We start from the raw sequence: 21,744 nt of genomic DNA on the forward strand, positions 1-21,744 counted from the left end.
TATATATATAGCACTACTTGTTCCTTCTCTATTCTATCCCATATCCAATTATATTCCATTTCGAATAGACGGTTTGAGAAGCAACATCTAGAATAGTGACTGTTCATCGTCTTCATCATGAAACAATATAATACGCTTATTTTTATTTTTTTGAAACTTAGGGAAAGGGAATTGCACGATGGAAAATTAAGCTCTCGCCAATAAAGTAAAATATTACACTATAATAAAAATAATTTTTAACGGTAATAAATAGATATATTAATAAAAAATGCTAAAATCTTTACTGGTATTAATTAAGTGCCATTAGATCCAATGTCGCCAATGGCTTTGAGAATATATACAAAGAGTGCTAATTGTCTCTAAAAATACATATTTAAATATGCGAAATTGATAACCAAATCAATAAGATATTTGTTATCGATTTTCGGTTTATCAATTTTTGGTCTTAAACGGTTCAATTTTTAGTTTAACCGATAAGAAAATGCTTTCAAAACAAATATATGACTTATCCAACAATTTGACACAAAATAAAAAAGAGAGAAATCAAATTACGTGTGAAAAATCTGCTTAGTGAAGTAAAAGTATAACAAATACTAAGTATTCACAACTCTAGTCGTTACCTAACCCTTGCCGTCATCGTTGCAAACCCTACCCGTCGCCGTTTTTAGTTCTTTAGGTTTTGATGTTGTAATTCTAAAGACTAAAGTAATACTAAAACCTAAAGGGTAAATGCAGAGCACAAAGTTAATTAGTAGTGTTAATTGTGTAGGTTCCATATAGTTTTAGTCTAATATAATGTTTATATTAATATTTTTTGTTAGATATTTATGTATAAGTCTAGTAGTGGCAAATGGTCGGGTTGGGTCAAATTTGGGCGGGTTGAAAATGGGTAATAATTCAACCCGCCCATATTTGATATGGGTATAAATGGATTGGTAACAAATAGTTTACCCATGTTTTCATGTGTAAATAGTACTCTACTTAAGAATTCAATATGGAGAAAATATTTTAGTCTTTTTTAGATTAAAAATATTGAAAATGCTTCATTTAGTTTTATTGTATCATAAAAGTAAAAAAAATCTTATAACTTTTCAATATAAAATAAGTTTATGTACTAACAAGGGGAATTTTTTTTAAATTTCAAATTAAATGAATATTTGCATTTTAGGACTTAAACATGCTTAATGCACTTTAAGCAATGTCAATACTAATACATAATTTGCTTATTTTTCACTATTATTTATTATCCAATATAAAATTAAACAAATAAAAAAATATAATTATAGTTAACAAAAGAAATGTACATTTAAAATATATAATTTTTGAAGGGCCAAAGACTTCACCTTTTCAATTGTAGAGAAAAATAATTAGTTCCATAGAAGAACATAAAAAGGAAGAGAAGTTACATTATTTTTAGTGATATCATGAATTTTGAGTGAATATATGGTTGAAGCTTAACCCATTTGGTTAATCCATATTTTACCCATAGTTTACTCATATATTTATGGATTAAATATGGGTATCAACCCATAATTTACCCATGTAAAAATCACTCACCCAACCCATTAAAATATAAACGAGTTACCAAAATATGGGTTCATTTTGCCAGCATGTATGACTAAAATTAAAAAAGTAAATTATTATATTCTTAATGAGTTATCGGTTAATCCAATATTAAAAAATAAATATCGAATCGATAACCCAATAATTTTTTTTTTCATAAAACCATTAAATAACCGTTAATCTAATAACAATAAACCAACAACACTTTTCGATTTGATTTATTGATCAGTTTGATTTTTACACACCACTAAACACATACAAAAAGTAACATTTTTTAAAAAAAGTTACAGAAAAGTAATATTTACGATAGAATTATTACTTACGTCTTTTGAATCAACCATAGAAATATCCTCATGGTAACATTTATCACTTTATCCTAAGCTTATTCCATTTTAGGTATAAAAAATTAATATATTTTCTTATATATATTACTATAGTATCTAGTAGTCATTTTGTGGTCCAAGCCTTTTTCTCCTCTGTCTCAAAATATTGCCGCTGCTAGCAAGTTGAATGAAAGAATCACCGCGGCTAGTATTTTACATTAACTTTTTTTTTTGTAGTTCAATAAAATCTATAGAAACTGCCATAATATGTCATTATAATTCTGAATGTTAAATCTCAACCCTTCATTCCTTATCACACACTCTCATCTCTCTCTATATCCTCCCCACACAATTAGTTTCCCTTCTTCTTCTACTTTCTTTCTATTTCCATTTTCAAAACTCTTTACTCATTTCTTCCTTATCTAGTTTAGACCTTAAACCCCCCCTCTTTATAAAAAAAAATTCCCAGTCTTATCATATACACTACTTCATATTAATAACTTAAATTTTATACAATCACATTTATAGCCTTAGGTATCTGCGTGCTACTTCGTTGTCATACTTGTTATTCAATGAAGCATTAAATATCCCTTATTCGTTTAAGCAGCGAACGCACTTGTCGAAACTTCAATTTTCCTATATATCAGGTAAATTATTCTCAACAACATGCCTAATTTATAGTAATACTCTGTTTTTGCTTCTACTTCTAAAAATTACATATTTAATTGGATTTAAGAATGAAACAAAGTGTTGCAAAAGCGGAGCCATGATTTTTATTCTATTCATGAAAAGTTATTGAGTTTTGTAAATATTGAATTTGGTCGAACTCATAATCCAAACGCTAGCTCTCGCGGTCTCACCCCTATTGTTTACTATAATAGTCTCATGTGAATTTTTTGTTTATAGGTGCATTTAAAGAATTCGAAAGTTTGAAAATTTGAGTTTTACAAATGGCACCCAACAAGAATGGTCGTGGCAAAACAAAGGGAGACAAGAAGAAGAAAGAAGAGAAGGGTATTAATTCTTTTATCTACTAGTACTATACGTACATTTTTAGCATATGTTCAGTATATATAATCTATGAATTCTTTCTTACTAATGATGATATGTTTTATTTGTGCTGCTCAGTTCTCCCTGTTGTAATGGATATAACAATAAACCTCCCGGATGAGACTCAAGTTATTTTAAAGGTTCGTCATTTACTAACAAATTTTTTTAAGTCGATATTGCTTATGTAACCACAAGGTTTAACCATATCCATAGTTGTCGAAAGTATAATAAAGAGTATATTTTAATCTATTCCTTTGTTTAAATTTCTTTATTTTATTCGACTACTTTTGTGTTAGATTTTGGTTGATGTTTTGTTGCTTTTTTCAAGGAAAGCAGATTCAGCTCTGACAGCTTGGTTTTCTAATTATATTGCAAAAGAAGAAAAATGAGGAGCTTAGAGCTAATTTTTTCAAACAGTTGGTTAACCATCTCAAGATTTCACTGATTACTTGCACAAACACAATTTCAAATCTCCTTTTTTTTTCCTTCTTTTCAGTTTTGATATCAATTAGTTCACAAAATTGAATGGTCAATAAACGAAGTTAGTACAAGTAGTAGAAAGAAAGGTCATACGGTCGATAAACAAAGTTAAGAAAAGCCGTAGAAATAAGAGACATATATCTGTCATAAAAACGTACACGCAACAAATAGTGTTTGATAATTGATAACAATAAAATATTTTAGTGAATGTGACATAACTTAAATACATGAAATATTGTCAACTTTTATTTTATTATTAACCATTTTATTGAATATTACTTTTTCTAGAAAAAATCATTGCTACACGATTATTAATATTATTATTATCACTACTATTTTGATTTTGAAATATCCTTGAATTTAATTAAATCATTTAACGGTTTTGTTTTTTTATGAGCAGGGAATATCTACTGATAGAATTATCGATGTTCGTCGATTATTATCTGTGAATACAACAACTTGTAATATCACCAATTTCTCACTGTCTCATGAGGTAAGGGGACAAAATCAGACGGCTGTCATTTTTTCTTCAACTTTTTTGCTTTAATTAGGACCATCTGATTTTTACTGTTTTAAACAGTTAAGGGGTCCACGTTTAAAAGAAACAGTGGACGTTTCCGCACTGAAGCCCTGCGTCCTGACTCTTATCGAAGGTAAAAAAATTTCAGAACTACCACGACGTCGTATAGGGTATTAGGATATTTCTATTTTAGGAAGTGGTCCCGGGTCGGTCAGGTTTAGAAATTATAAAAGCCCGATTATACCCTCAACCATTTTGATTAATTCCTTTTTTCTTGTTTTAACAGAGGAATATGATGAAGAAAGCGCAACGGCGCATGTTAGAAGGCTGTTGGACATCGTCGCTTGTACAACGAGTTTTGGGCCGTCGGGGACTAGTGGCAAAGAGTTGAAAACTGACTCTAGCAAGAATGCGCGGGGTGCGCAGGATAACAAGAACACCAAGAAATCCAACAAGGTTCGAGGGAATGATAAGTCATTGTCGCCGCCACAAACGCCAACTCCGGCGGCGCAACAGCTGGGTAAAGATGCGGGATCGGTGGACGTAGATGGAGAGATGAGCAATACTTGCCCTAAGATTGGAAGCTTCTATGAGTTCTTCTCGCTTTCTCATCTCACGCCTCCTCTTCAGCGTAATGCGGCTCTCTTTCTCACATTGTGTCCCTCTTCTCGTCTTTCTTGTTAAAATTAAGACTAATCTTGATTCTTGCAGTCATAAGAAGAGCAACAAGAAAACAAGATGATGAAGTTCTGCCAGATGATCATCTTTTCTCTCTTGAAGTAAGCTTTCTTGGAGCCAACTTCATTTTCTTTAGTCTAATGAGTTCAATGTTCTGATTTCCAGGTATGATTTATTCATAAAATAACATATGTAATTGTTTATAGGTGAAACTTTGTAATGGAAAGCTGGTTATTGTTGAAGCTTGCAAGAAAGGATTTTACAACTTTGGAAAGCAGGGGATTCTTTGTCACAATCTTGTTGATTTGTTGAGACAACTCAGTAGAGCATTTGACAATGTGCGCTTGGGCAGATTCTTTTTCTATAAATTCAGTCATGCTAGTTTCTTGTCTTATTTCATTGTAAGATATGTTGTTGTTGAAGTTGACATTGCTCATCCCAATTTTCAGGCGTACGATGATCTCATGAAAGCATTCTTGGAGCGTAATAAGGTGCAGATGATGATTTCCCTTGACATGTTTCATCACCTTAAGTTTTCTAAAACTGATTACACGGGAAGTTCTTTCTTCGCTGTTTAAGATTCTCTAACCCAAGGTTGTATACGGTTTTTCTTCTTAATACAGTTTGGGAATCTTCCATACGGATTCAGAGCCAACACATGGCTTATACCACCTGTGGCAGCACAGTTGCCAGCTATTTTTCCACCTCTACCTGTGGAGGATGAAAACTGGGGAGCCAATGGAGGTGGTCTAGGCCGAGATGGAAAATTTGATTCGTTACCTTATGCCAATGAATTTTTGAATGTTGCATCCATGGCTTGTAAGACAACAGAGGAGAGGCAGATTAGAGACAGGAAGGCTTTTGTTCTTCATAGTTTATTTGTTGATGTCGCCATTTTACGAGCCATTTCAGCTGTAAAGCATGTCATGGAGAAAGTTAAACCAGCTCATTGTGATTCGAATGGAGAAATCATTTTTAACGAGACAGTTGGGGACTTGAGCATATTTGTTACCAAAGATGCTTCAAATGCTAGCTGCAAAGTAGATACCAAAATTGATGGATTTCAAGCAACTGGAATAGCTATGAAGAATTTGATGGAAAGAAATTTACTGAAGGGTATAACTGCTGATGAAAATACTGCTGCCCATGTAAGAAAATACTAAGAAAAATTATATGGGTCCTAATTTTATTGTGGTACTTCTAATGTAGTGCATCTGATTGGAAAAAAACTTACTGCATTTTCAATTCAGGATATTGCTACTTTAGGTGTTTTGAATGTAAGACATTGTGGTTATATTGCAACTGTAAAAGTTCAAGGAAAAGAAAATGACAAAGTGGGCAGCCCACCGCAAAGCATGGAACTTCCTGATCAGCCTGATGGTGGTGCAAATGCCCTCAATATCAACAGGTATTACTTGAAAATCCTCATTATAAGCCAATAAGTAATAAAAGTAGTTTATTGATCTCTTTCTGCTGTGGTTTCATGATGCAAACAATAAGTAATAGTAGTAGTTAATTGATCTCTTTCTGTTGTGGTTTCACAATGCAAACAATAAAATATTTTGTTCTTTTTGACTGTTAAAAGTGTGAAGACAAAGTTATGCTGAGCGCTTGAACAAAAATTTCTTTAGTTTGATAAATTGGGATTCTCATTCTGGTTCAACTTTTAGAAAAAGAAGTTTGTAGGAGGAAGAAATTATCCTGGAGGAGAAGTCTCTAAGTAGGAGCTTTTTCCAATATAACAGTGCAATAAAACAACTGCATTCTGATAGCTTCTTTCTTTGCTCTGATGATATAGCCCTTTTAAATACTTATTGGTCTAGGATCCCTCCAAAACCTCATGGTCCACAACGTCAATGTAGATTATAATTGTAAGGTCTTCTGAAGGTAAAAACAAAAAGAGGAATTAAAGAGAAAGGTTACGCGTCAATGGGGTAACGATAAAATGTAATAGCTTTAGCACAATTCTAGACCTTGCACAACAATCATACATGATGTGTAATAATATGGATAGTTGTGTGCTACATCTCCCAATACTACTACTATTAGATTGCTTAACTGTCATGTATCAGAGCTGGGTCTGACCCTGTTTGGGCCCCAATCCACGCTCCAGTTGGCGATCTGGGCATGCAGGGTTGTTAGAGTGGGTTAGAGTTCTACTTTGGTTGGGGAATGAACTGGTGGTCTCTTTATATGGACTTGCACAATTCTTCCCTCATGAGCTAGCTTTTGGGGTTGAGTTAGACCAAGGGCCATTTCTTACCTAATTTATATCTCCTGTTAATAGTTTGTCATTTTGGTGTCATATTCACCATGTCACTGGTCCTGTATTTCAATATCAATTTGCTAGTGGATGGTGCATTTGTCTTCTCAAGACTTAAGTGCCTATTTTTCTTACTTTAACATGTTATCTTGCAGTTTACGCTTGCTCCTTCACAAGAAAGTGGACAACAAGGTAATGCATTCAAAACCTTCAGAAACTGAAGAGACAAATTGCTCTCAGGCATTTGTAAAGAGAATACTAGAAGAGAGTCTTACCAAACTTGAAGAAGAGAAAATAGAAGGTGACTCTTTCATCAGATGGGAACTTGGTGCATGCTGGATACAGCACTTACAAGATCAGAAGAAATCAGAAAAGGACAAGAAACCCTCCGCTGAGAAGACAAAAAATGAGATGAAGGTTGAGGGACTTGGAATACCTCTAAAGTCCCTTAAGAACAGAAAGAAGAGTACAGATGGAACTAACATGGAATCCCAGTCTGAAAGCTTCAAATCTGTTGCAAATGGTGTTGGAGGGGGATCAGAAAAAGCTGTCCTGCAGTCTGGGGAGTCTCAGTTTGAGACAGATACAGATCAAAATCAGGTTGTCCTCAAGGCATTGTTGTCTGATGCTGGCTTTACAAGGTTGAAGGAGTCAGAGACTGGACTTCACCTTAAGGTAGAAATCTTTTAAATTTTTAGTGATAGATTATGAGAAGACCTTAATATTTTTCCATCTTCTAACCAATTCCGGCTGTTGATAGTCTTTGGAAGAGCTGATTGATCTGTCACAGAAGTATTATAATGAAGTTGCCCTGCCAAAGCTGGTAACACTTAAAATAGTATTGTGTATATATAAATCTACGAAGAAAATTGTATGATACATACATCAATTTGTGACAAGTGGCATCTTAGCTGTGTTTCATTTCACAATGCATTGCAGGTGGCTGATTTTGGCTCTTTGGAACTCTCACCAGTAGATGGTCGAACCTTAACTGATTTCATGCATACCCGGGGTCTACGTATGCGTTCTCTTGGACAAGTAGTAAGTCTTATTGATCATTTTTTACCCTTAGTAATTTTCTCCTTATGTATGTGTGTGTGACACATATATTTGTCCACTTAGACTTCAATTTGTGTCTTCTTGTTTAGTATTTTTAATCTCCAGGTCATAATATTTTTACTTTAGTATATTAATTGTACCGAGATTATCAAATATAGATGTTGAATTTTGTTAGAACTGTCAAAGGTTTGAAAATTATCTGAAAGTTGAATTTCTCATTCTTTATCTCTTTCCTATTGCCTCTACATTGATCTGGTTTTAGATCATGATAAATTCTATGTGCAACTGTAAAACCATAGTAGGCCAATTTTTATCTCATTAAGCTGCGCCTGAATTGATTCTTGCTCTTTTTTTCTTCTTGTGTAGGTTAAACTTTCTGAGAAGTTATCACACGTGCAATCTCTTTGTATACATGAGATGATAGTCCGAGCTTTTAAACATATTCTGCAAGCAGCTATTGCATCAGTTGTTGACATTGAGGATATGGCTGCGATAATTGCTGCTGCCTTGAATATGATGCTTGGGGTACCTGAAAATGATGATTCAAATGAGTACGGTGTTGATTCTTTGATCTGGAGATGGCTGGAATTATTTTTGAAGAAGAGATATGAGTGGGATGTTGGCAGCCTAAACTACAAAGATATGAGGAAATTTGCTATCCTCCGTGGTTTATGCCATAAGGTACTTGAAACTCTTGTTCTGAACAATTGACTATTAAGAATGACTTCGGTGTGGAACTACACTGGGTATGTTGTTGTTGATACATAATACATCAAACATTTGTCCTTGGGTGGTTGCATTTGAATGGATTTGGTAGGCTTCACCACACCTGGCTATTTCTGACCTTTCTTCTGAGAATGTATTGAACACTTGGAATTTCGCCGTCTTTGAAATGGGAAATAAAACACATAAAAAATATGAAAAGAAATTGAAGAAAAAATGTTTGCTAAGACATAGAGATGCTTGTTGGTGCGTCAATTTGTTAAATATTTAACTTGGGCAAAGATATAACCTTTGTGCAGATATCTTTGAATACTTTGGTGATGGAAATGAACGTTATTAAAGTTTTTGTTCTATACACATGAACACTTACGAGTACTTTTTCTGTCTAGGTGGGAATTGAACTGGTTCCAAGAGATTATGATATGAGTTCCCCAAGTCCTTTTCAGAAAGTAGACATTGTCAGCCTAGTACCAGTGCATAAGGTGATAATGCAACCCTGTCAACGTGTCTGATACTAGGAGATATTATGCCGAGTTCACTTCTGTTCGTACTTATCATTTTTCTTCTACTCCTGTGTATCTTTGTGTCTCCTTTTCTGCAGCAAGCTGCTTGCTCTTCTGCAGACGGAAGGCAGCTTTTGGAATCATCCAAAACAGCTCTGGATAAGGGAAAACTTGAGGATGCTGTCAGCTATGGAACTAAGGTAATTGATTTCCGATATAGAAAAAAGTTGTACATTACATTCTCCATTCTTCCGATTGAAACTTTCTATTGTAGAGAAACCAAGTTATTTTTGTGGGCTTCACAACTCCATTGCTTCTTAGATTTCTTCCTTTTGTTGGTCTTGGATACACATTAAAAATATTGGAATTAGAATAAGAAAGTAAGCTAAGCCTTGGTGTTGAATGGTATAAATTATTGCATACCATGTGACAACTGCTGCATTTTTGTGGTGCTTTCAGGCTCTTGCCAAGCTGGTTGCAGTATGTGGTCCATACCATCGAATGACAGCTGGAGCTTATAGCCTTCTTGCTGTTGTTCTGTATCACACCGGTGATTTTAATCAGGTATTCTTCAGAAGCTCGTCAGCATAGACCTCCTTGGTCCTACATTGTTACTCTTTCTGCCTGCTTTAACTACTCTGACTTCTATCCTATTCAACTCTTAAATGTGTTGATGATGGTGGTATCCATGACAGGCCACAATCTATCAGCAAAAGGCCTTGGACATAAATGAAAGAGAGTTGGGCCTTGATCACCCAGACACCATGAAAAGTTATGGTGATCTTGCAGTTTTCTATTACCGACTTCAACACACAGAGTTGGCTCTCAAGTATGTTTATTTCTGTTAGATTGCCAAGTCCTTAAAATTTCTTGATGGTGCCAACAACTAAAATAAGTAAAAACAGAAAATACAACAAAAAGAAAAAAAGAACAAACTATAAAAGTGGAGTTGGAGGTTCATTATCCTAAACTATGACATTTTTCTTTTCTTGAGTTTCTGGTTTTCGTTTTGTCAATGGTCGTGTATGTTTCTTAGTTACTCCCCCATCCCAATAGGACTATAAAAGTTGGCATTGTTTTCCTTGGCCTGTCTCGATAAACTTGTCATCTTTGCTAAGATGGCAAGTTACTCTCCTTCAACAATTCAAGCTAGTCTAAAAAAAAATACTACTGTACTTTATATTAGTCAAAACTTACTTAATCAAGCTTGTGAAATACATATGATAGGTTGAAACTTGGTCGTGGAATATGTTCTTGAATGACGGTTCAAATAATAAAGTTTGCATATGGGGTTTGATTATGTACACAGCTTTTAGGCTCTATAGCACTAAATCAACATGGTCCTTATCAAAGAAAAAAACCAAATCAACATGGTGAAAACTTTTGCTCTCCCAATTATGTAAGATTGTACCACTTGTATCTGCTCCTCACGTTTAACATTAAACAGTAATATGCTTTAATATCTGTTTTGATTTTTCTTTCCACTTTTCCCTGTTGTTATTCACATTTCACACTCTAGCAATTTACCATTCCCATTTTTACAGGTATGTAAAACGAGCTCTTTATTTGTTGCATCTCACATGTGGCCCCTCCCATCCAAACACTGCTGCGACATATATAAATGTGGCTATGATGGAGGAAGGGCTCGGTAATGTGCATGTTGCCCTCAGATATCTCCATAAAGCTTTGAAGTGTAACCAAAAGTTACTTGGTCCGGACCATATTCAGGTTCCTTTCTTCTTCTGCTGGAGCTTATAAGTATTTTGTTTTAATTTTAGCATTCACAGCTCCCTCTAATTCTCTAGGCTTGTCAAACTAAAGTGGCTTTATTCAGAAAAAAATGGCCGCTTATGTCCTAGTTTAGGAGATGAGTATTCACCTGATTGACAAAAAGGGGTTGGATTCAGGGTCGTTTTCATGTCAAAGAGTGTACTTGAGTATGTGTTATTGCTTTTCCATCAACTGCTACATATGCATTATGTGTATTTGACTATAGGAAAAGAAGTTACCATTCAAGTTATTGTTTCTGATGGCTATGGCCTGGCTGTTACGATAAGGTGTTCACAAATAAGAATCAGTGCATCTGTCATCTGTCATTGACCTCAGATGCTCTCAAGATGTGCAAGACATGCTAACTATTGAGTTGCAGGCCTAAAAGTTCATTCAATGTTCCATTTACTTTTTTGTCTTCTCATGTTTTCATTTTAATCGAGTAACTTCAATGTGATCTTAAACGAATGACCGTACTTAAGGGTTCCTTTTGAATCTGGCTTCAAAGTGAGTACTCATTGTTGGCACATTGAGGTTCCAAAGTGCAAAAAGGAAATATAGGTCAATCATGAAGCGGTCCAATCTTTCCAATCTTTATGGTAATTGTTATTGAGCTGAAGATAGGTCCAAATTGCTTCTCCACCAGTCCATGAGAGTCATTTTTATTGCAATAAGGGACTTGATTGACAATCTTCAGACTTCAGTATATTAATAGCCTTAGATTGGGATATTTGGAACTCCGTAATCTCTATCTGAAACTCAGAGCATGGTGTGCTTGTTTTTGTTTCTGGTAGTTTAACTAGTAAAACTAAACTTGACTTCTTTGGTTCAAGCTTGCATAGTGCTATATTTTGAACTTGGTTGAACATGTGGAAGATTGAAACCTTCCAGTTGATAAACAAACTCCGTCACTATATAGTTCTTGGAAACAAGTATGTCATAGTTTGTTGCTGCATAATAAGACGCCTTTCATTTCTGATGAACCTGGTTAATTATCTCTACAGATTCTTGCCTACACCTCTCTCTTATCTAGTTACCTTTTGTGCCTCTGTAATTTCCAGACAGCTGCAAGTTACCATGCTATAGCAATTGCGCTCTCTTTGATGGAAGCTTATCCTTTGAGTGTTCAGCATGAGCAAACAACCTTGCAGATACTTCGAGCAAAGCTTGGTCCAGATGATCTTCGCACACAGGTTAACTTCTGTCTCACACACATGTACACAATAAGTAGGCCCACTCTTTTGCTTCAGAGAAAAGATGGGTGACCAACTTGCATTTGCTGGCACTTTCATTTCTTTTTTCCTTGTGAAGTTATAATACCTCAAATCATAGCAATCGGTACAGTTTCTTACGGGTAAACTACTAGAAGTACAACTTCAGATGTTTCTAACTAATTAGGTTGTCTTTAAATTTCATGTCACCTCTATTTTGGTCACATCTAGGTGATGACACTATTGAAAGTTGAAATGCAATATAGGTTTTTTTAAAAACATTATGGCTATTTTTTCTTTCTTCAGCCATGTATTTTCATAATTTGAAATTTCTGATCTTTGCTGAAGGATGCTGCTGCATGGCTTGAGTATTTTGAGTCGAAGGCTTTTGAACAGCAAGAAGCTGCTCGAAATGGAACTAAGAAGCCTGATGCATCAATAGCCAGCAAGGGTCATTTGAGGTATATTTGCATGTATTGCTTAAATTAATTTTTTTTGGTAGACTTGATGAGTGAAACAGACAACTTTAATTTCTGTTCTAGCTCTTATTAGACTGCAAGCTAATGTAAAAACTGAAGGACTTGAATCGTCATAATCTGTGAGAGCATATGTTTGATATTTCTTTTGCCCACTGTCTCGTCCTTTTGCTTTGAAACTACAAGATAGTTCACTTATGCCTTCATGTCCAGTCTCTTCAATTTATGCTCAAAGGCATCCTGATTATTTTATTGAACCAATGCCTTCAGTCCATCTATTTATATTTGTTATGACACTCCATTTGGTGTTTCTCTTTTTTCATTTTAAGATCCTCAGTTATGAATTTATCTAGAAAGGACAATGTTCAATGGCTGCCAATGTAAAAATTTTTTGTTCCTGACTTTGTAATTGCATAAATTTTATGCACATAGGATTTCACAAAAATGTACAAGCAGATAGTCATACCCTAGATAACAGTAAGCAAAATATTTCAGTTTAAATCTTGTGGTGACATACTCTATTGCGCAGTGTGTCAGATTTGCTCGACTACATTAATCCAAGTCCTGATGCCAAAGGGAGAGATGTTGGATCAAAAAGAAGAGGTTTTGTCTCAAAGGTACGTGGTGATTGGAGTACAATATCTTTGTTTCTTGCTTATGATTTTCCAATACGTATCAGCATGAATTGGTTCATGGAAATAAGCTTGGATGAAGTTTTTCATCTTATGCAAACTTGTTATAAAATAAGCAGAAGCAATCATGTTCTTTCTGTGGGAAGGTCTACCATCTGTAATACTTGTCTGGAAGAGGAGAGAGAATGAGTGAGAACTAGTTTAACAGAAAACCGGTAATGTTTAGAAGCTTTGAATTTCAGGCTCTCTAAAGGTCTGTTTGCCTTATGTTCTTCCTATTTTCCCCTAAGTAGGCACTGACACACATTGCATATGCCTGATAAACTGCCTATCATGCTTCCACACGGAATGTGCAAATAATGCTCCATATATTGTAAAAGTGGACATGCTCTCTTATCCTTTTCCTTTTTGCCATATTTTTTCTCAGGCTCTTCTTTCTCAGGTGAAGGGAAAATCTGATCAAAACAATGTTGCCATACCAGACTCTGACACTCTTAAAGATGTTCTAAAAGAAGAGGCAGATGAGAAGAAACAAATTATCGAAGATCACACTGATCCCAAGGTGAATATGGAACCTGTTGACACAGTAATTGAATCCCATCACACTGGAGATGGAGGAATTACGGAGAATAAACCCATCCAATCTGGACCCTTGTTGAAGGAAACTTCAATTGAGAAGTCTATGATCCGTGAAGTCTTATCTGAACCTTCTGCTGAAGCAGAAGATGGATGGCAGCCAGTGCAGAGACCAAGGTCAGGTGGTTTCTATGGACGAAGACGAAGGCAGAGGCGTCAAACCATCAGCAAGGTTATTGGTTACCAGAAAAAGGACCCAATTTCTGATGTTGATCATGCTAAATTGAAGAATAACTATCAAGCTAGTAAATATTATGTCTTAAAGAAACGTACATCACCAGGAAGTTATGCAGATTATTACTTAGCAAAAAGTCAAACTCCTGGTACGAAACTTGGTCGAAGAGTCATAAAAGCTGTAGCCTACCGTGTGAAGTCTGTGTCATCTTCTGTCAGAGATGCTGTTCCTGAGATCTCCACAACTGGAGGAGATTTGTTAAATACTTCATCAGAGCAGGTCCAAGTTTCTGCAACAAAGGAGGTTGGATCACTATCAAAGAGAAGTTCAATAGTAAACCTAGGAAAATCTCCTTCCTATAAGGAAGTAGCACTTGCCCCGCCAGGTACCATCTCTATGTTGCAGGAGAGAGTTTCTGAAGATGAAATTCCTGATAATCAAGACGTAATGAAACTTGGAAAGGAGAGCAATGGAGCAGAAGAAAATTCCAAAATAATGGGAAGAGATGCAGAATCCATGGAGAAAGAGAACATTCAGGATCTAGTTGCAGATTCTGCTAATCATGTAAAAAGTGAAACAGTAGCTACTGACAATAAAGAAGAAATTCAAATGAGTGATCTCAAAGGTGGTGAAATTTCAGATGTGAGATCTGCAAATGCATCTATTCAACCCGGCCATGTTGATGTTAGTCCAATGGAACAGGGTAGTGTCGAAACTCATAATGTCCCTACTTCTGACAATTCCCCCAAAGTGGATCCCTGTGAAAAGGACTCATCAAGCAATTTAAATCCTGACTGTATCTCAAATATGACCTTGCAAGATATGGGTCATCTGAAGGTAAAATCTGCGTCATCTCATGCAAGTGATGCAAGTCCAGAATTGTCCAGAAAGCTATCCGCATCAGCAGCACCATTCTGCCCTTCCCCAGCCATTCCCCGCGTACCACCATTACCTATGAACATTAATCTCCCTTCTCCTGGAACACGACCACCTATTGGTCCTTGGTCAGTGAACATGTCTCTTCATCAAGGACCACCGACCATCTTGCCTAGTCCAATGTGCTCCTCCCCTCATCACCTGTACCCTTCACCTCCACACACCCCAAACATGATGCACCCATTGCGCTTTATCTACCCTCCGTATTCTCAACCCCAGACGTTACCTCCAAGTACATTCCCCATGAATAACAGCACTTTCCATCCGAATCATTATGCTTGGCAATGCAATATAGCTCCTAATGCATCAGAGTATGTTCCTGCCACAGTTTGGCCTGGTTGCCACCCAGTCGAGTTTCCTATCTCACCACCTGTGATTGAGCCTATAACTGACTCAATTTCCGCTGCTAAGGAGCTATCTGATAATCCTGAAAGTATTAGTTTGACAACAAGCTTACCAGTAGATCTCAACACTGGGGATGAAGTCAAGGAAGGTGTAAATCTTCCAGCATCAGAAACAGTGGAGAGCATAGCTGCAGTTGGACCAGAAAAAGAGAGAGCAAGCAACACTCCAGATTCACATTTTGTTACCTTGTCTAGTGATCAATCAAAAGAGGGCAGTGGATCAAATGAGAAGGCCGGAAGTTGCAGTGATAATCATGTGCAAAGAAATCTTACGGAGACGGATAATGAGAAGACCTTCAACATTTTGGTACGGGGCCGGAGGAACCGCAAACAAACTCTAAGAATGCCTATAAGTTTGCTCAAGAGACCATATTCTTCTCAGCCCTTCAAAGCTGTATATAGCAGGGTAATAAGGGAGACTGAGGTTCCCAGCTCTACCAGCTTTGATCCACATGAACATGGCATAACAACTGCTACTTGAGGCTGTTTTTATGTCTTTTACGAGATAATCCTAGCAGAATGGCCTATTGAAGCTGAGTATACATATCTGTTGGTCGTATATCATGACTGCTGGAATTTATTGCTGTTCCAATTCTCATGACTTTGATGTTGGTTGGCTTTCAGACTATGCCTCAGTTTAACTTGAAGGTTAGTTCTCTTCAAGAGATCTTACTTTCCTCACCAAGGCCATTTTCTGCTGCCTATTGGGTGAAAAGATCATCCTTTGCTTAGTCGTTCATTTACCTTCTGGGAAAGTAGAGATACATCTAGCTTCTTCTTGACCAAACTACTGTTGGGATAACATTAATGGAATAATTTACCTTTGAGATACTGTAAAAATTCTAAAAGATTCAGTGGGTGACCATATCAGTAAGTGAATAAGCAAGTTGTAGCCTCATGTAGCAAATGATTACAATCCCATATCCTTCTATAGAAAGACTTCTAGAAATGATCAAAACTGCATACTGTTATGGTGCTATATTTTCAACTCTTTGATCGCATCTGAAGTTGATTTAGTCCATGTAGCTACAATGCATGGTTTCTGATTATACATGTTTTTTATTGACATGCAGGTTTACTTCTCAACATACTTTTTGGTGCTAAGGAGTTGTCCTTTCTGTGTAAGCTTCACAGTTTGGTTAGAACATTTTGTCTTTTTAGGAGCATAGTGCAATATAGAATTAAATTGTTTTCTTGTTTCTCAGTTGCTAGTGATTATTGGTTTCACTGACTTGTATACGTTACCAAATTATTCTTCAACTGCTCCAACAAAGTATATCTGCATCTGATCTAGGACTTGCAGAGTTGTATGCAATGCATTCTTCTCTAAGTTCAAAATCTAAAACGATCTGGAAAGAATTCTGAGATTTTTGGGTTTGATTTGGATGGAGTTCTGGAAAGTGCTTAATTAAGTTTATTGACCATTTAACCAAATTGCCTGTGCTGACTTCGCCATCGACCATGTATCTTTATTCAGGAATGAGATACATTTTTTCTGTTTTCTGTATATAACTCCTCCCTCTCTCACTCACTCTCTCTCTCTCTCTCTCACACACACACACACATATATATATTAGCATTTCTTTCTGATTCTCTCTCTCTCTCTCTCTCATATATTAGCATTTCTTTCTGATTCTGACATGAATTTGCTTCACTTTCTAATGGGATGCACCATCATCTCTTTTCTCAGTCCAATAAAGAAAGAGCAACTGCAATGTTGATCTAAATTTAAGTTCCAAGTTGTACAAAGGAAGCTTGCAGAGGCACACTTATTTACTTGCAGTATTTAGTAGAACCTAGAGTTACATAAAATGATTCCAAGTTCCGATGTTAAAAAGTACTGAAAACTGAGTGTATGTCATTGCTAAGAACCACGCCTGTTCATTCCTCCTATATGCTGGCTGGATATTATCCTGAGTAATCATGTAGCATACATTGTAAGACTATTAGGTGTCTAACAACAGCTCTGATGAGTAAAGGGTAAAATACATACTGATTCAATGTCACAATACTATACCGGTGATCTCCAGAAACAAATGTTTGCTAGGTAAAAGTTGTCAATACATGTAAATTGTAATCTATCGGAAAGCACTGAAGAATGTGAAATAAAGAAGGGAAAGTTCAGTTTTTCCTTCAGAGGAGAAATTTTTGAAGAGCACCAGCAAAGGTGTTGAGTTTGTTTCAAGGAGGCTTGACCCTTAGAGTACTGAGCCTGCTGAATCCAAATTCACCCACAAAAGTATAATTTGGACAGAATTCTATACAACTATGGTAAAGAGCACTCCTAGTGGTGAATGAAATGCTTGGGGGGGGGGGGGGGGGGAATCTTTCCTTCAGAGGAGAAATTTTTGAAGAGCACCAGCAAAGGTGTTGAGTTTGTTTCAAGGAGGCTTGACCCTTAGAGTACTGAGCCTGCTGAATCCAAATTCACCCACAAAAGTATAATTTGGACAGAATTCTATACAACTATGGTAAAGAGCACTCCTAGTGGTGAATGAAATGCTTGGGGGGGGGGGGAGGGGGAATCTACTTGTTCACCCAGTCTACCTATAACAATTAAAGTTTTTAGATCTTTGCTAGATTGTATTCATAGCGTAGTTTGAAGGAAGAGTTGGTTCATCCAACTTCTTTAGCCTTAGCAACATTTCCAGGATGATGCATGCCAACATTGTTGAAGCGAGAATAAATTCGTAACTTATTTTCCATCCTTGCCCTGCACCTGCATAATGCATCCCCAATACTATGTTCAAAGCTCCAAAGAAGAGAGCCGTCCTCCCCACCCAACTGTGATAATAGTTCCAGTACTTGCGATACTTGCTGTCTATATCTGGTCTTACGAAGAATGCCAAAACCTACACGTGATTGTAAAAGTAAAGCGAATGTTAGAACATTTTCTATGATCTTAAAATATGTGACACAACACAGACATTGAGTCATGGACACAAATTTTAAAAAGGAAAGCATTCATTCAATAGAATGAACATGTTTGCCAATCTTTTCTACTATATTTGTTCTCCATGATTAGTGTTGCAGCAACTAAAACATAGTTTTAGCATATGATCGATCAAGTTTTCAGTATCATTTTTGCTGAATGAGATTAGGGACAAACCTGAAGAGTGCTAAGCACAAGAATAAGAATGCCTATGCCTTGATGTCCTGGAATATCGGGTTGCAGCTTGTTGTTGAGCTGAATTCCAAGAACCACTCCGGCAAGTCCTAGTATGAATCCTATGAATTGAGCAGATACATGAAAGCAGTACCATAATGGTTGGCTCCTAAAGTATCTTGCAAAAATGGCTCCAAAGGGCAAAGAATAGTCCCCATCCCAATTTACCCAATACCCCATGGGTCTTTGAGCTATTATAGTTATTAGGTGTAGCAGTGACAGCAAATGGAGAACCTGAGGAGAAAGAGAAAAACATCTCAACCAAAGTAGACAAACATCTAAATACAAGCTTTATGAAGACAACTGAGAATGGAGCTAATATGTCTAAATTGCTGATTGTGAAAAATGCCATTGCGTTAGTGCACATATTACAGTTAATTTTGATACACTTGTTCTTAAACTTGATACTTAGAGACAGAGATAAGCCGACCTGAAGAGAAGTCAAATTTTATGGTTGTTTTATCCTCATGAGCGGTTAGATGGTGGTGCTGAGGATATTTGGTGGAGAAGGCTAGTAACATTGGTTGAGTTTTGAGAGGAGTTGGATACTTCAACTGGAAGGCCAAGTAAACTGTGGCACCTTGACGATAGATGAGAGGTGGAACACTTGTCAATGACAACTCTCCTTTATCTGGTATGATTTTCGAGGGAGTGAAGCCCTCAACATAATACTGTTTGATTTTTCCATGACCTGCAGGAGTCACCCATCCAGCCATAAAGCTAGAATTGATCATCATTCCGTCGCGGGAGAACCCTATTCCTACCCATCCACTTGTGTAAATGGTTGATAACACAATGGTGATCACATTGTCTTTACTCTGAGAGTACTGTAATCAGAAATTTAGTTGGAAGTCATTATAATTGCATTATAAGCTGCTACATGATGTTCAATATTGCTTGGCACTTTATCTTTTTCTTTTTCTGTCGTGAAAAAGACAGACACCTTTCGTTATCTAGAAACTCCTAATATTTACCTTCTAATTTTGTCCTTAATGAGATGTTCTTCTACAGGTTGACATGCATGATTGTGTGGACCTACTGTAAGTCCTTTATTTCTTAAACTCAATGTCTAGTCAAATGATGCTAAATAATTGGGAGGATGGGAGTACATCAGCCTCATCGTTTTTAAAGCATGAATGTTGAAACTTAGTGTTTTCTTGTTGTATACTCAGTTGGCAATACAATGGCGACAAGTGACAACATTATCTTTACTCGGTGAGTACTGAATCCTGAAACTAAGATTGATGTCATTCAAGTTTATTGTTCTGTTGGTATACAATTTTGAATCTTATTGTTAATGACTTTGCTTAGGGACTTTTTCTGGTGATAAATTGGAATACTAGCAGGTCATTGGTTAAAACAACGCGATGATGAGTTGATAATACTAGATGCTAATAGTCTTGTAAATCCAAATGCATATTATGCAATGTTTAAGAATACTTACACGCAGCAGAAAAGAGTTCCAAACAGGTTGACAAACCATATTTTCAAGACCGCCATATGGAGGAGGAAGAAATTCTGCCAGATTAATGCTACAAAGCGCTTTTCATCCTCATCAATAGCCATAACTACCACATTTTTCTCTCTTTGAAAACCAAACAAAATCACAATGAACACTGACAGCACCAACAATCTTGAGATTTCATCTGTTTTCATTTTTTTTTCTACCAAGAAAATGAATCAATACTTAGAGCAGCCTATGTTATACTGCTGTATAGGCAATGAAGAAACTGTTCAGGATCAAGGTTTGGTAAAGGTTGTTTGTTAGTAAATTGTTTTCTTGAAGTTGAAGGTTTATTAAAGATTGAAGAAGAGGGTGGTGGGGATGGTGGTTGGAAGTGGCTGGTAATAATTACAAGACTCTAGATTTGAGTACGAAGGAGATACATTAGTTACATTTATATATGAAAAATTGAGATCTGGCATCATGATTTTATTCTAGCTGAATCTTTTAACAAACAACATTGACAGCAATACAGAAAAGAAAAGTTCTAACCGTCTACCATTACCAAATCTGTAAGACTAGTTAAATTAAGCATTTGCTAATTATATTTGTGTCTAAGAGTTTGAATGTTAAATAAAACGAGATGTTGAGATTTTGAGGAAATTTAGGGATGGAATAAGAAAATTGTCTGCAGGGGATAAGTCAATTAGGAGGTCATAATTCGAACTGTAATGTCACGTGTACATCCAATGATCCTCTATGTTAATAAAAAAAAAGGGGAAAAAAAAAACCTGAAAGTACATCTATTGTAATATTAAAAAAGAAATTAAATAAGTTAAATTGAGGTTAAAAGTATAATTGATAGAAATAACTGACCATGGAGTACTAAAATAAATAAATTAAGAACAAATCGAGAATCTATTTGAAAATTACAAAGTTAATAAAATTTGCAGGTTTTCTCTTGAGAATTAAGAAAGAAAACGTTACTAAGTTTTTCTTTTCCAATTTTAATTTATTTTATGTCAATTAACTTAATTCCATATTCATAGAAAAAGAAAAGAAAAACAAGTCGTCTAAGAAATTATTGGTTGATGTTGGGAAAAAAAGGAGTACAAGTTGAAGCTGAAAGAAATGCATTTGAGAGTTAAATGTTTGTGTTTAACATGAGTTTTATTTGAAAAAAAAATGTTTAAATTTGTGACTCAAATTATTACTTAAAATACTCCTCAAACAAGATTCAAATTTTGATAGAATTACCTTATTATAGTGTTGGCTTTTATCCATAACTAAGCTCAATAAGCGAAAAATCAAAGAAAGATTCGAGATCGAGTATTTTATAAAAAAATCTTTTTTCAACATTAAATTTAATAGGATTAATTACTTGAGTGGATACATTTTAAAAAATAATTACTTATTTTAAATATACTCTTTAATTATTATCATTTATAGCAATATCTAATAATACTATGTATTTTATTATATTTTATTCTTTCTTTCTCGTTCCTTTTTTTTTTGTCTCTAGCCTTTTCAAATTTGCCCCTCTTTCTCACTCTTTATCCCTTTCCTTCTTTCTTTCTTTCTTTCTGTACATTATTCTTTCTCCATTTCTTTCTTTCTGTATATTGTTCTTTCTCCTTTCTTTATTTATGCTGCTCTTTCTCCCTCTCTTTCTATTGTTCTTTCTCCCTTTCTCTCTCTACTTTCTTTCGTATAGTAGTCAATAATTCGTAGA

At 35.7% G+C, this 21,744-nt stretch overlaps 1 protein-coding gene across 3 annotated transcripts; it reads left to right on the forward strand.

The window, feature by feature from the left end:
• The first annotated feature begins 2,280 nt into the window (after positions 1–2,280).
• Positions 2,281–20,538, forward strand: LOC102581004 (protein TSS-like). Of its 3 annotated transcripts, XM_006339645.2 has the most exons (28): positions 2,281–2,533; positions 2,793–2,900; positions 3,015–3,076; positions 3,817–3,909; positions 3,997–4,069; positions 4,223–4,567; positions 4,648–4,715; positions 4,821–4,952; positions 5,064–5,105; positions 5,238–5,762; positions 5,865–6,022; positions 7,033–7,552; positions 7,638–7,700; positions 7,817–7,918; positions 8,303–8,617; positions 9,049–9,141; positions 9,261–9,362; positions 9,622–9,726; positions 9,858–9,991; positions 10,707–10,890; positions 11,994–12,125; positions 12,492–12,604; positions 13,149–13,236; positions 13,679–16,050; positions 16,476–16,523; positions 19,580–19,608; positions 19,741–19,783; positions 19,880–20,538. In XM_006339645.2, exons 2-24 carry the CDS (start codon positions 2,837–2,839, stop codon positions 15,881–15,883), a joined length of 5,718 nt encoding a protein of 1,905 aa, XP_006339707.1. In that variant the 5' UTR covers positions 2,281–2,533; positions 2,793–2,836; the 3' UTR covers positions 15,884–16,050; positions 16,476–16,523; positions 19,580–19,608; positions 19,741–19,783; positions 19,880–20,538. The 3 variants fall into 3 exon arrangements, with proteins under 3 accessions (XP_006339707.1, XP_006339708.1, XP_015167792.1); XM_006339646.2 differs by lacking the exons at positions 19,580–19,608; positions 19,741–19,783; positions 19,880–20,538 and having other exon boundaries at positions 16,476–16,810; XM_015312306.1 differs by lacking the exons at positions 19,580–19,608; positions 19,741–19,783; positions 19,880–20,538 and having other exon boundaries at positions 13,694–16,050; positions 16,476–16,810.
• Positions 20,539–21,744: the final 1,206 nt, after the last annotated feature.

The sequence above is a fragment of the Solanum tuberosum genome, unplaced genomic scaffold (genome assembly GCF_000226075.1).
Source record: "Solanum tuberosum cultivar DM 1-3 516 R44 unplaced genomic scaffold, SolTub_3.0 scf00010, whole genome shotgun sequence".
Lineage (NCBI taxonomy): Eukaryota > Viridiplantae > Streptophyta > Magnoliopsida > Solanales > Solanaceae > Solanum > Solanum tuberosum.

What these genes read in the sequence shown, in the direction of transcription:
- LOC102581004 (XM_006339645.2), top strand. Translation starts at nt 2,837, where the DNA reads ATGGCACCCAACAAGAATGGTCGTGGCAAAACAAAGGGAGACAAGAAG. An exon ending in ATGAAAATACTGCTGCCCAT is followed by an intron (nt 5,763 to 5,864) that starts GTAAGAAAATAC and finishes TTTTCAATTCAG; the next exon opens with GATATTGCTACTTTAGGTGT. An exon ending in ACACCGGTGATTTTAATCAG is followed by an intron (nt 9,727 to 9,857) that starts GTATTCTTCAGA and finishes TATCCATGACAG; the next exon opens with GCCACAATCTATCAGCAAAA.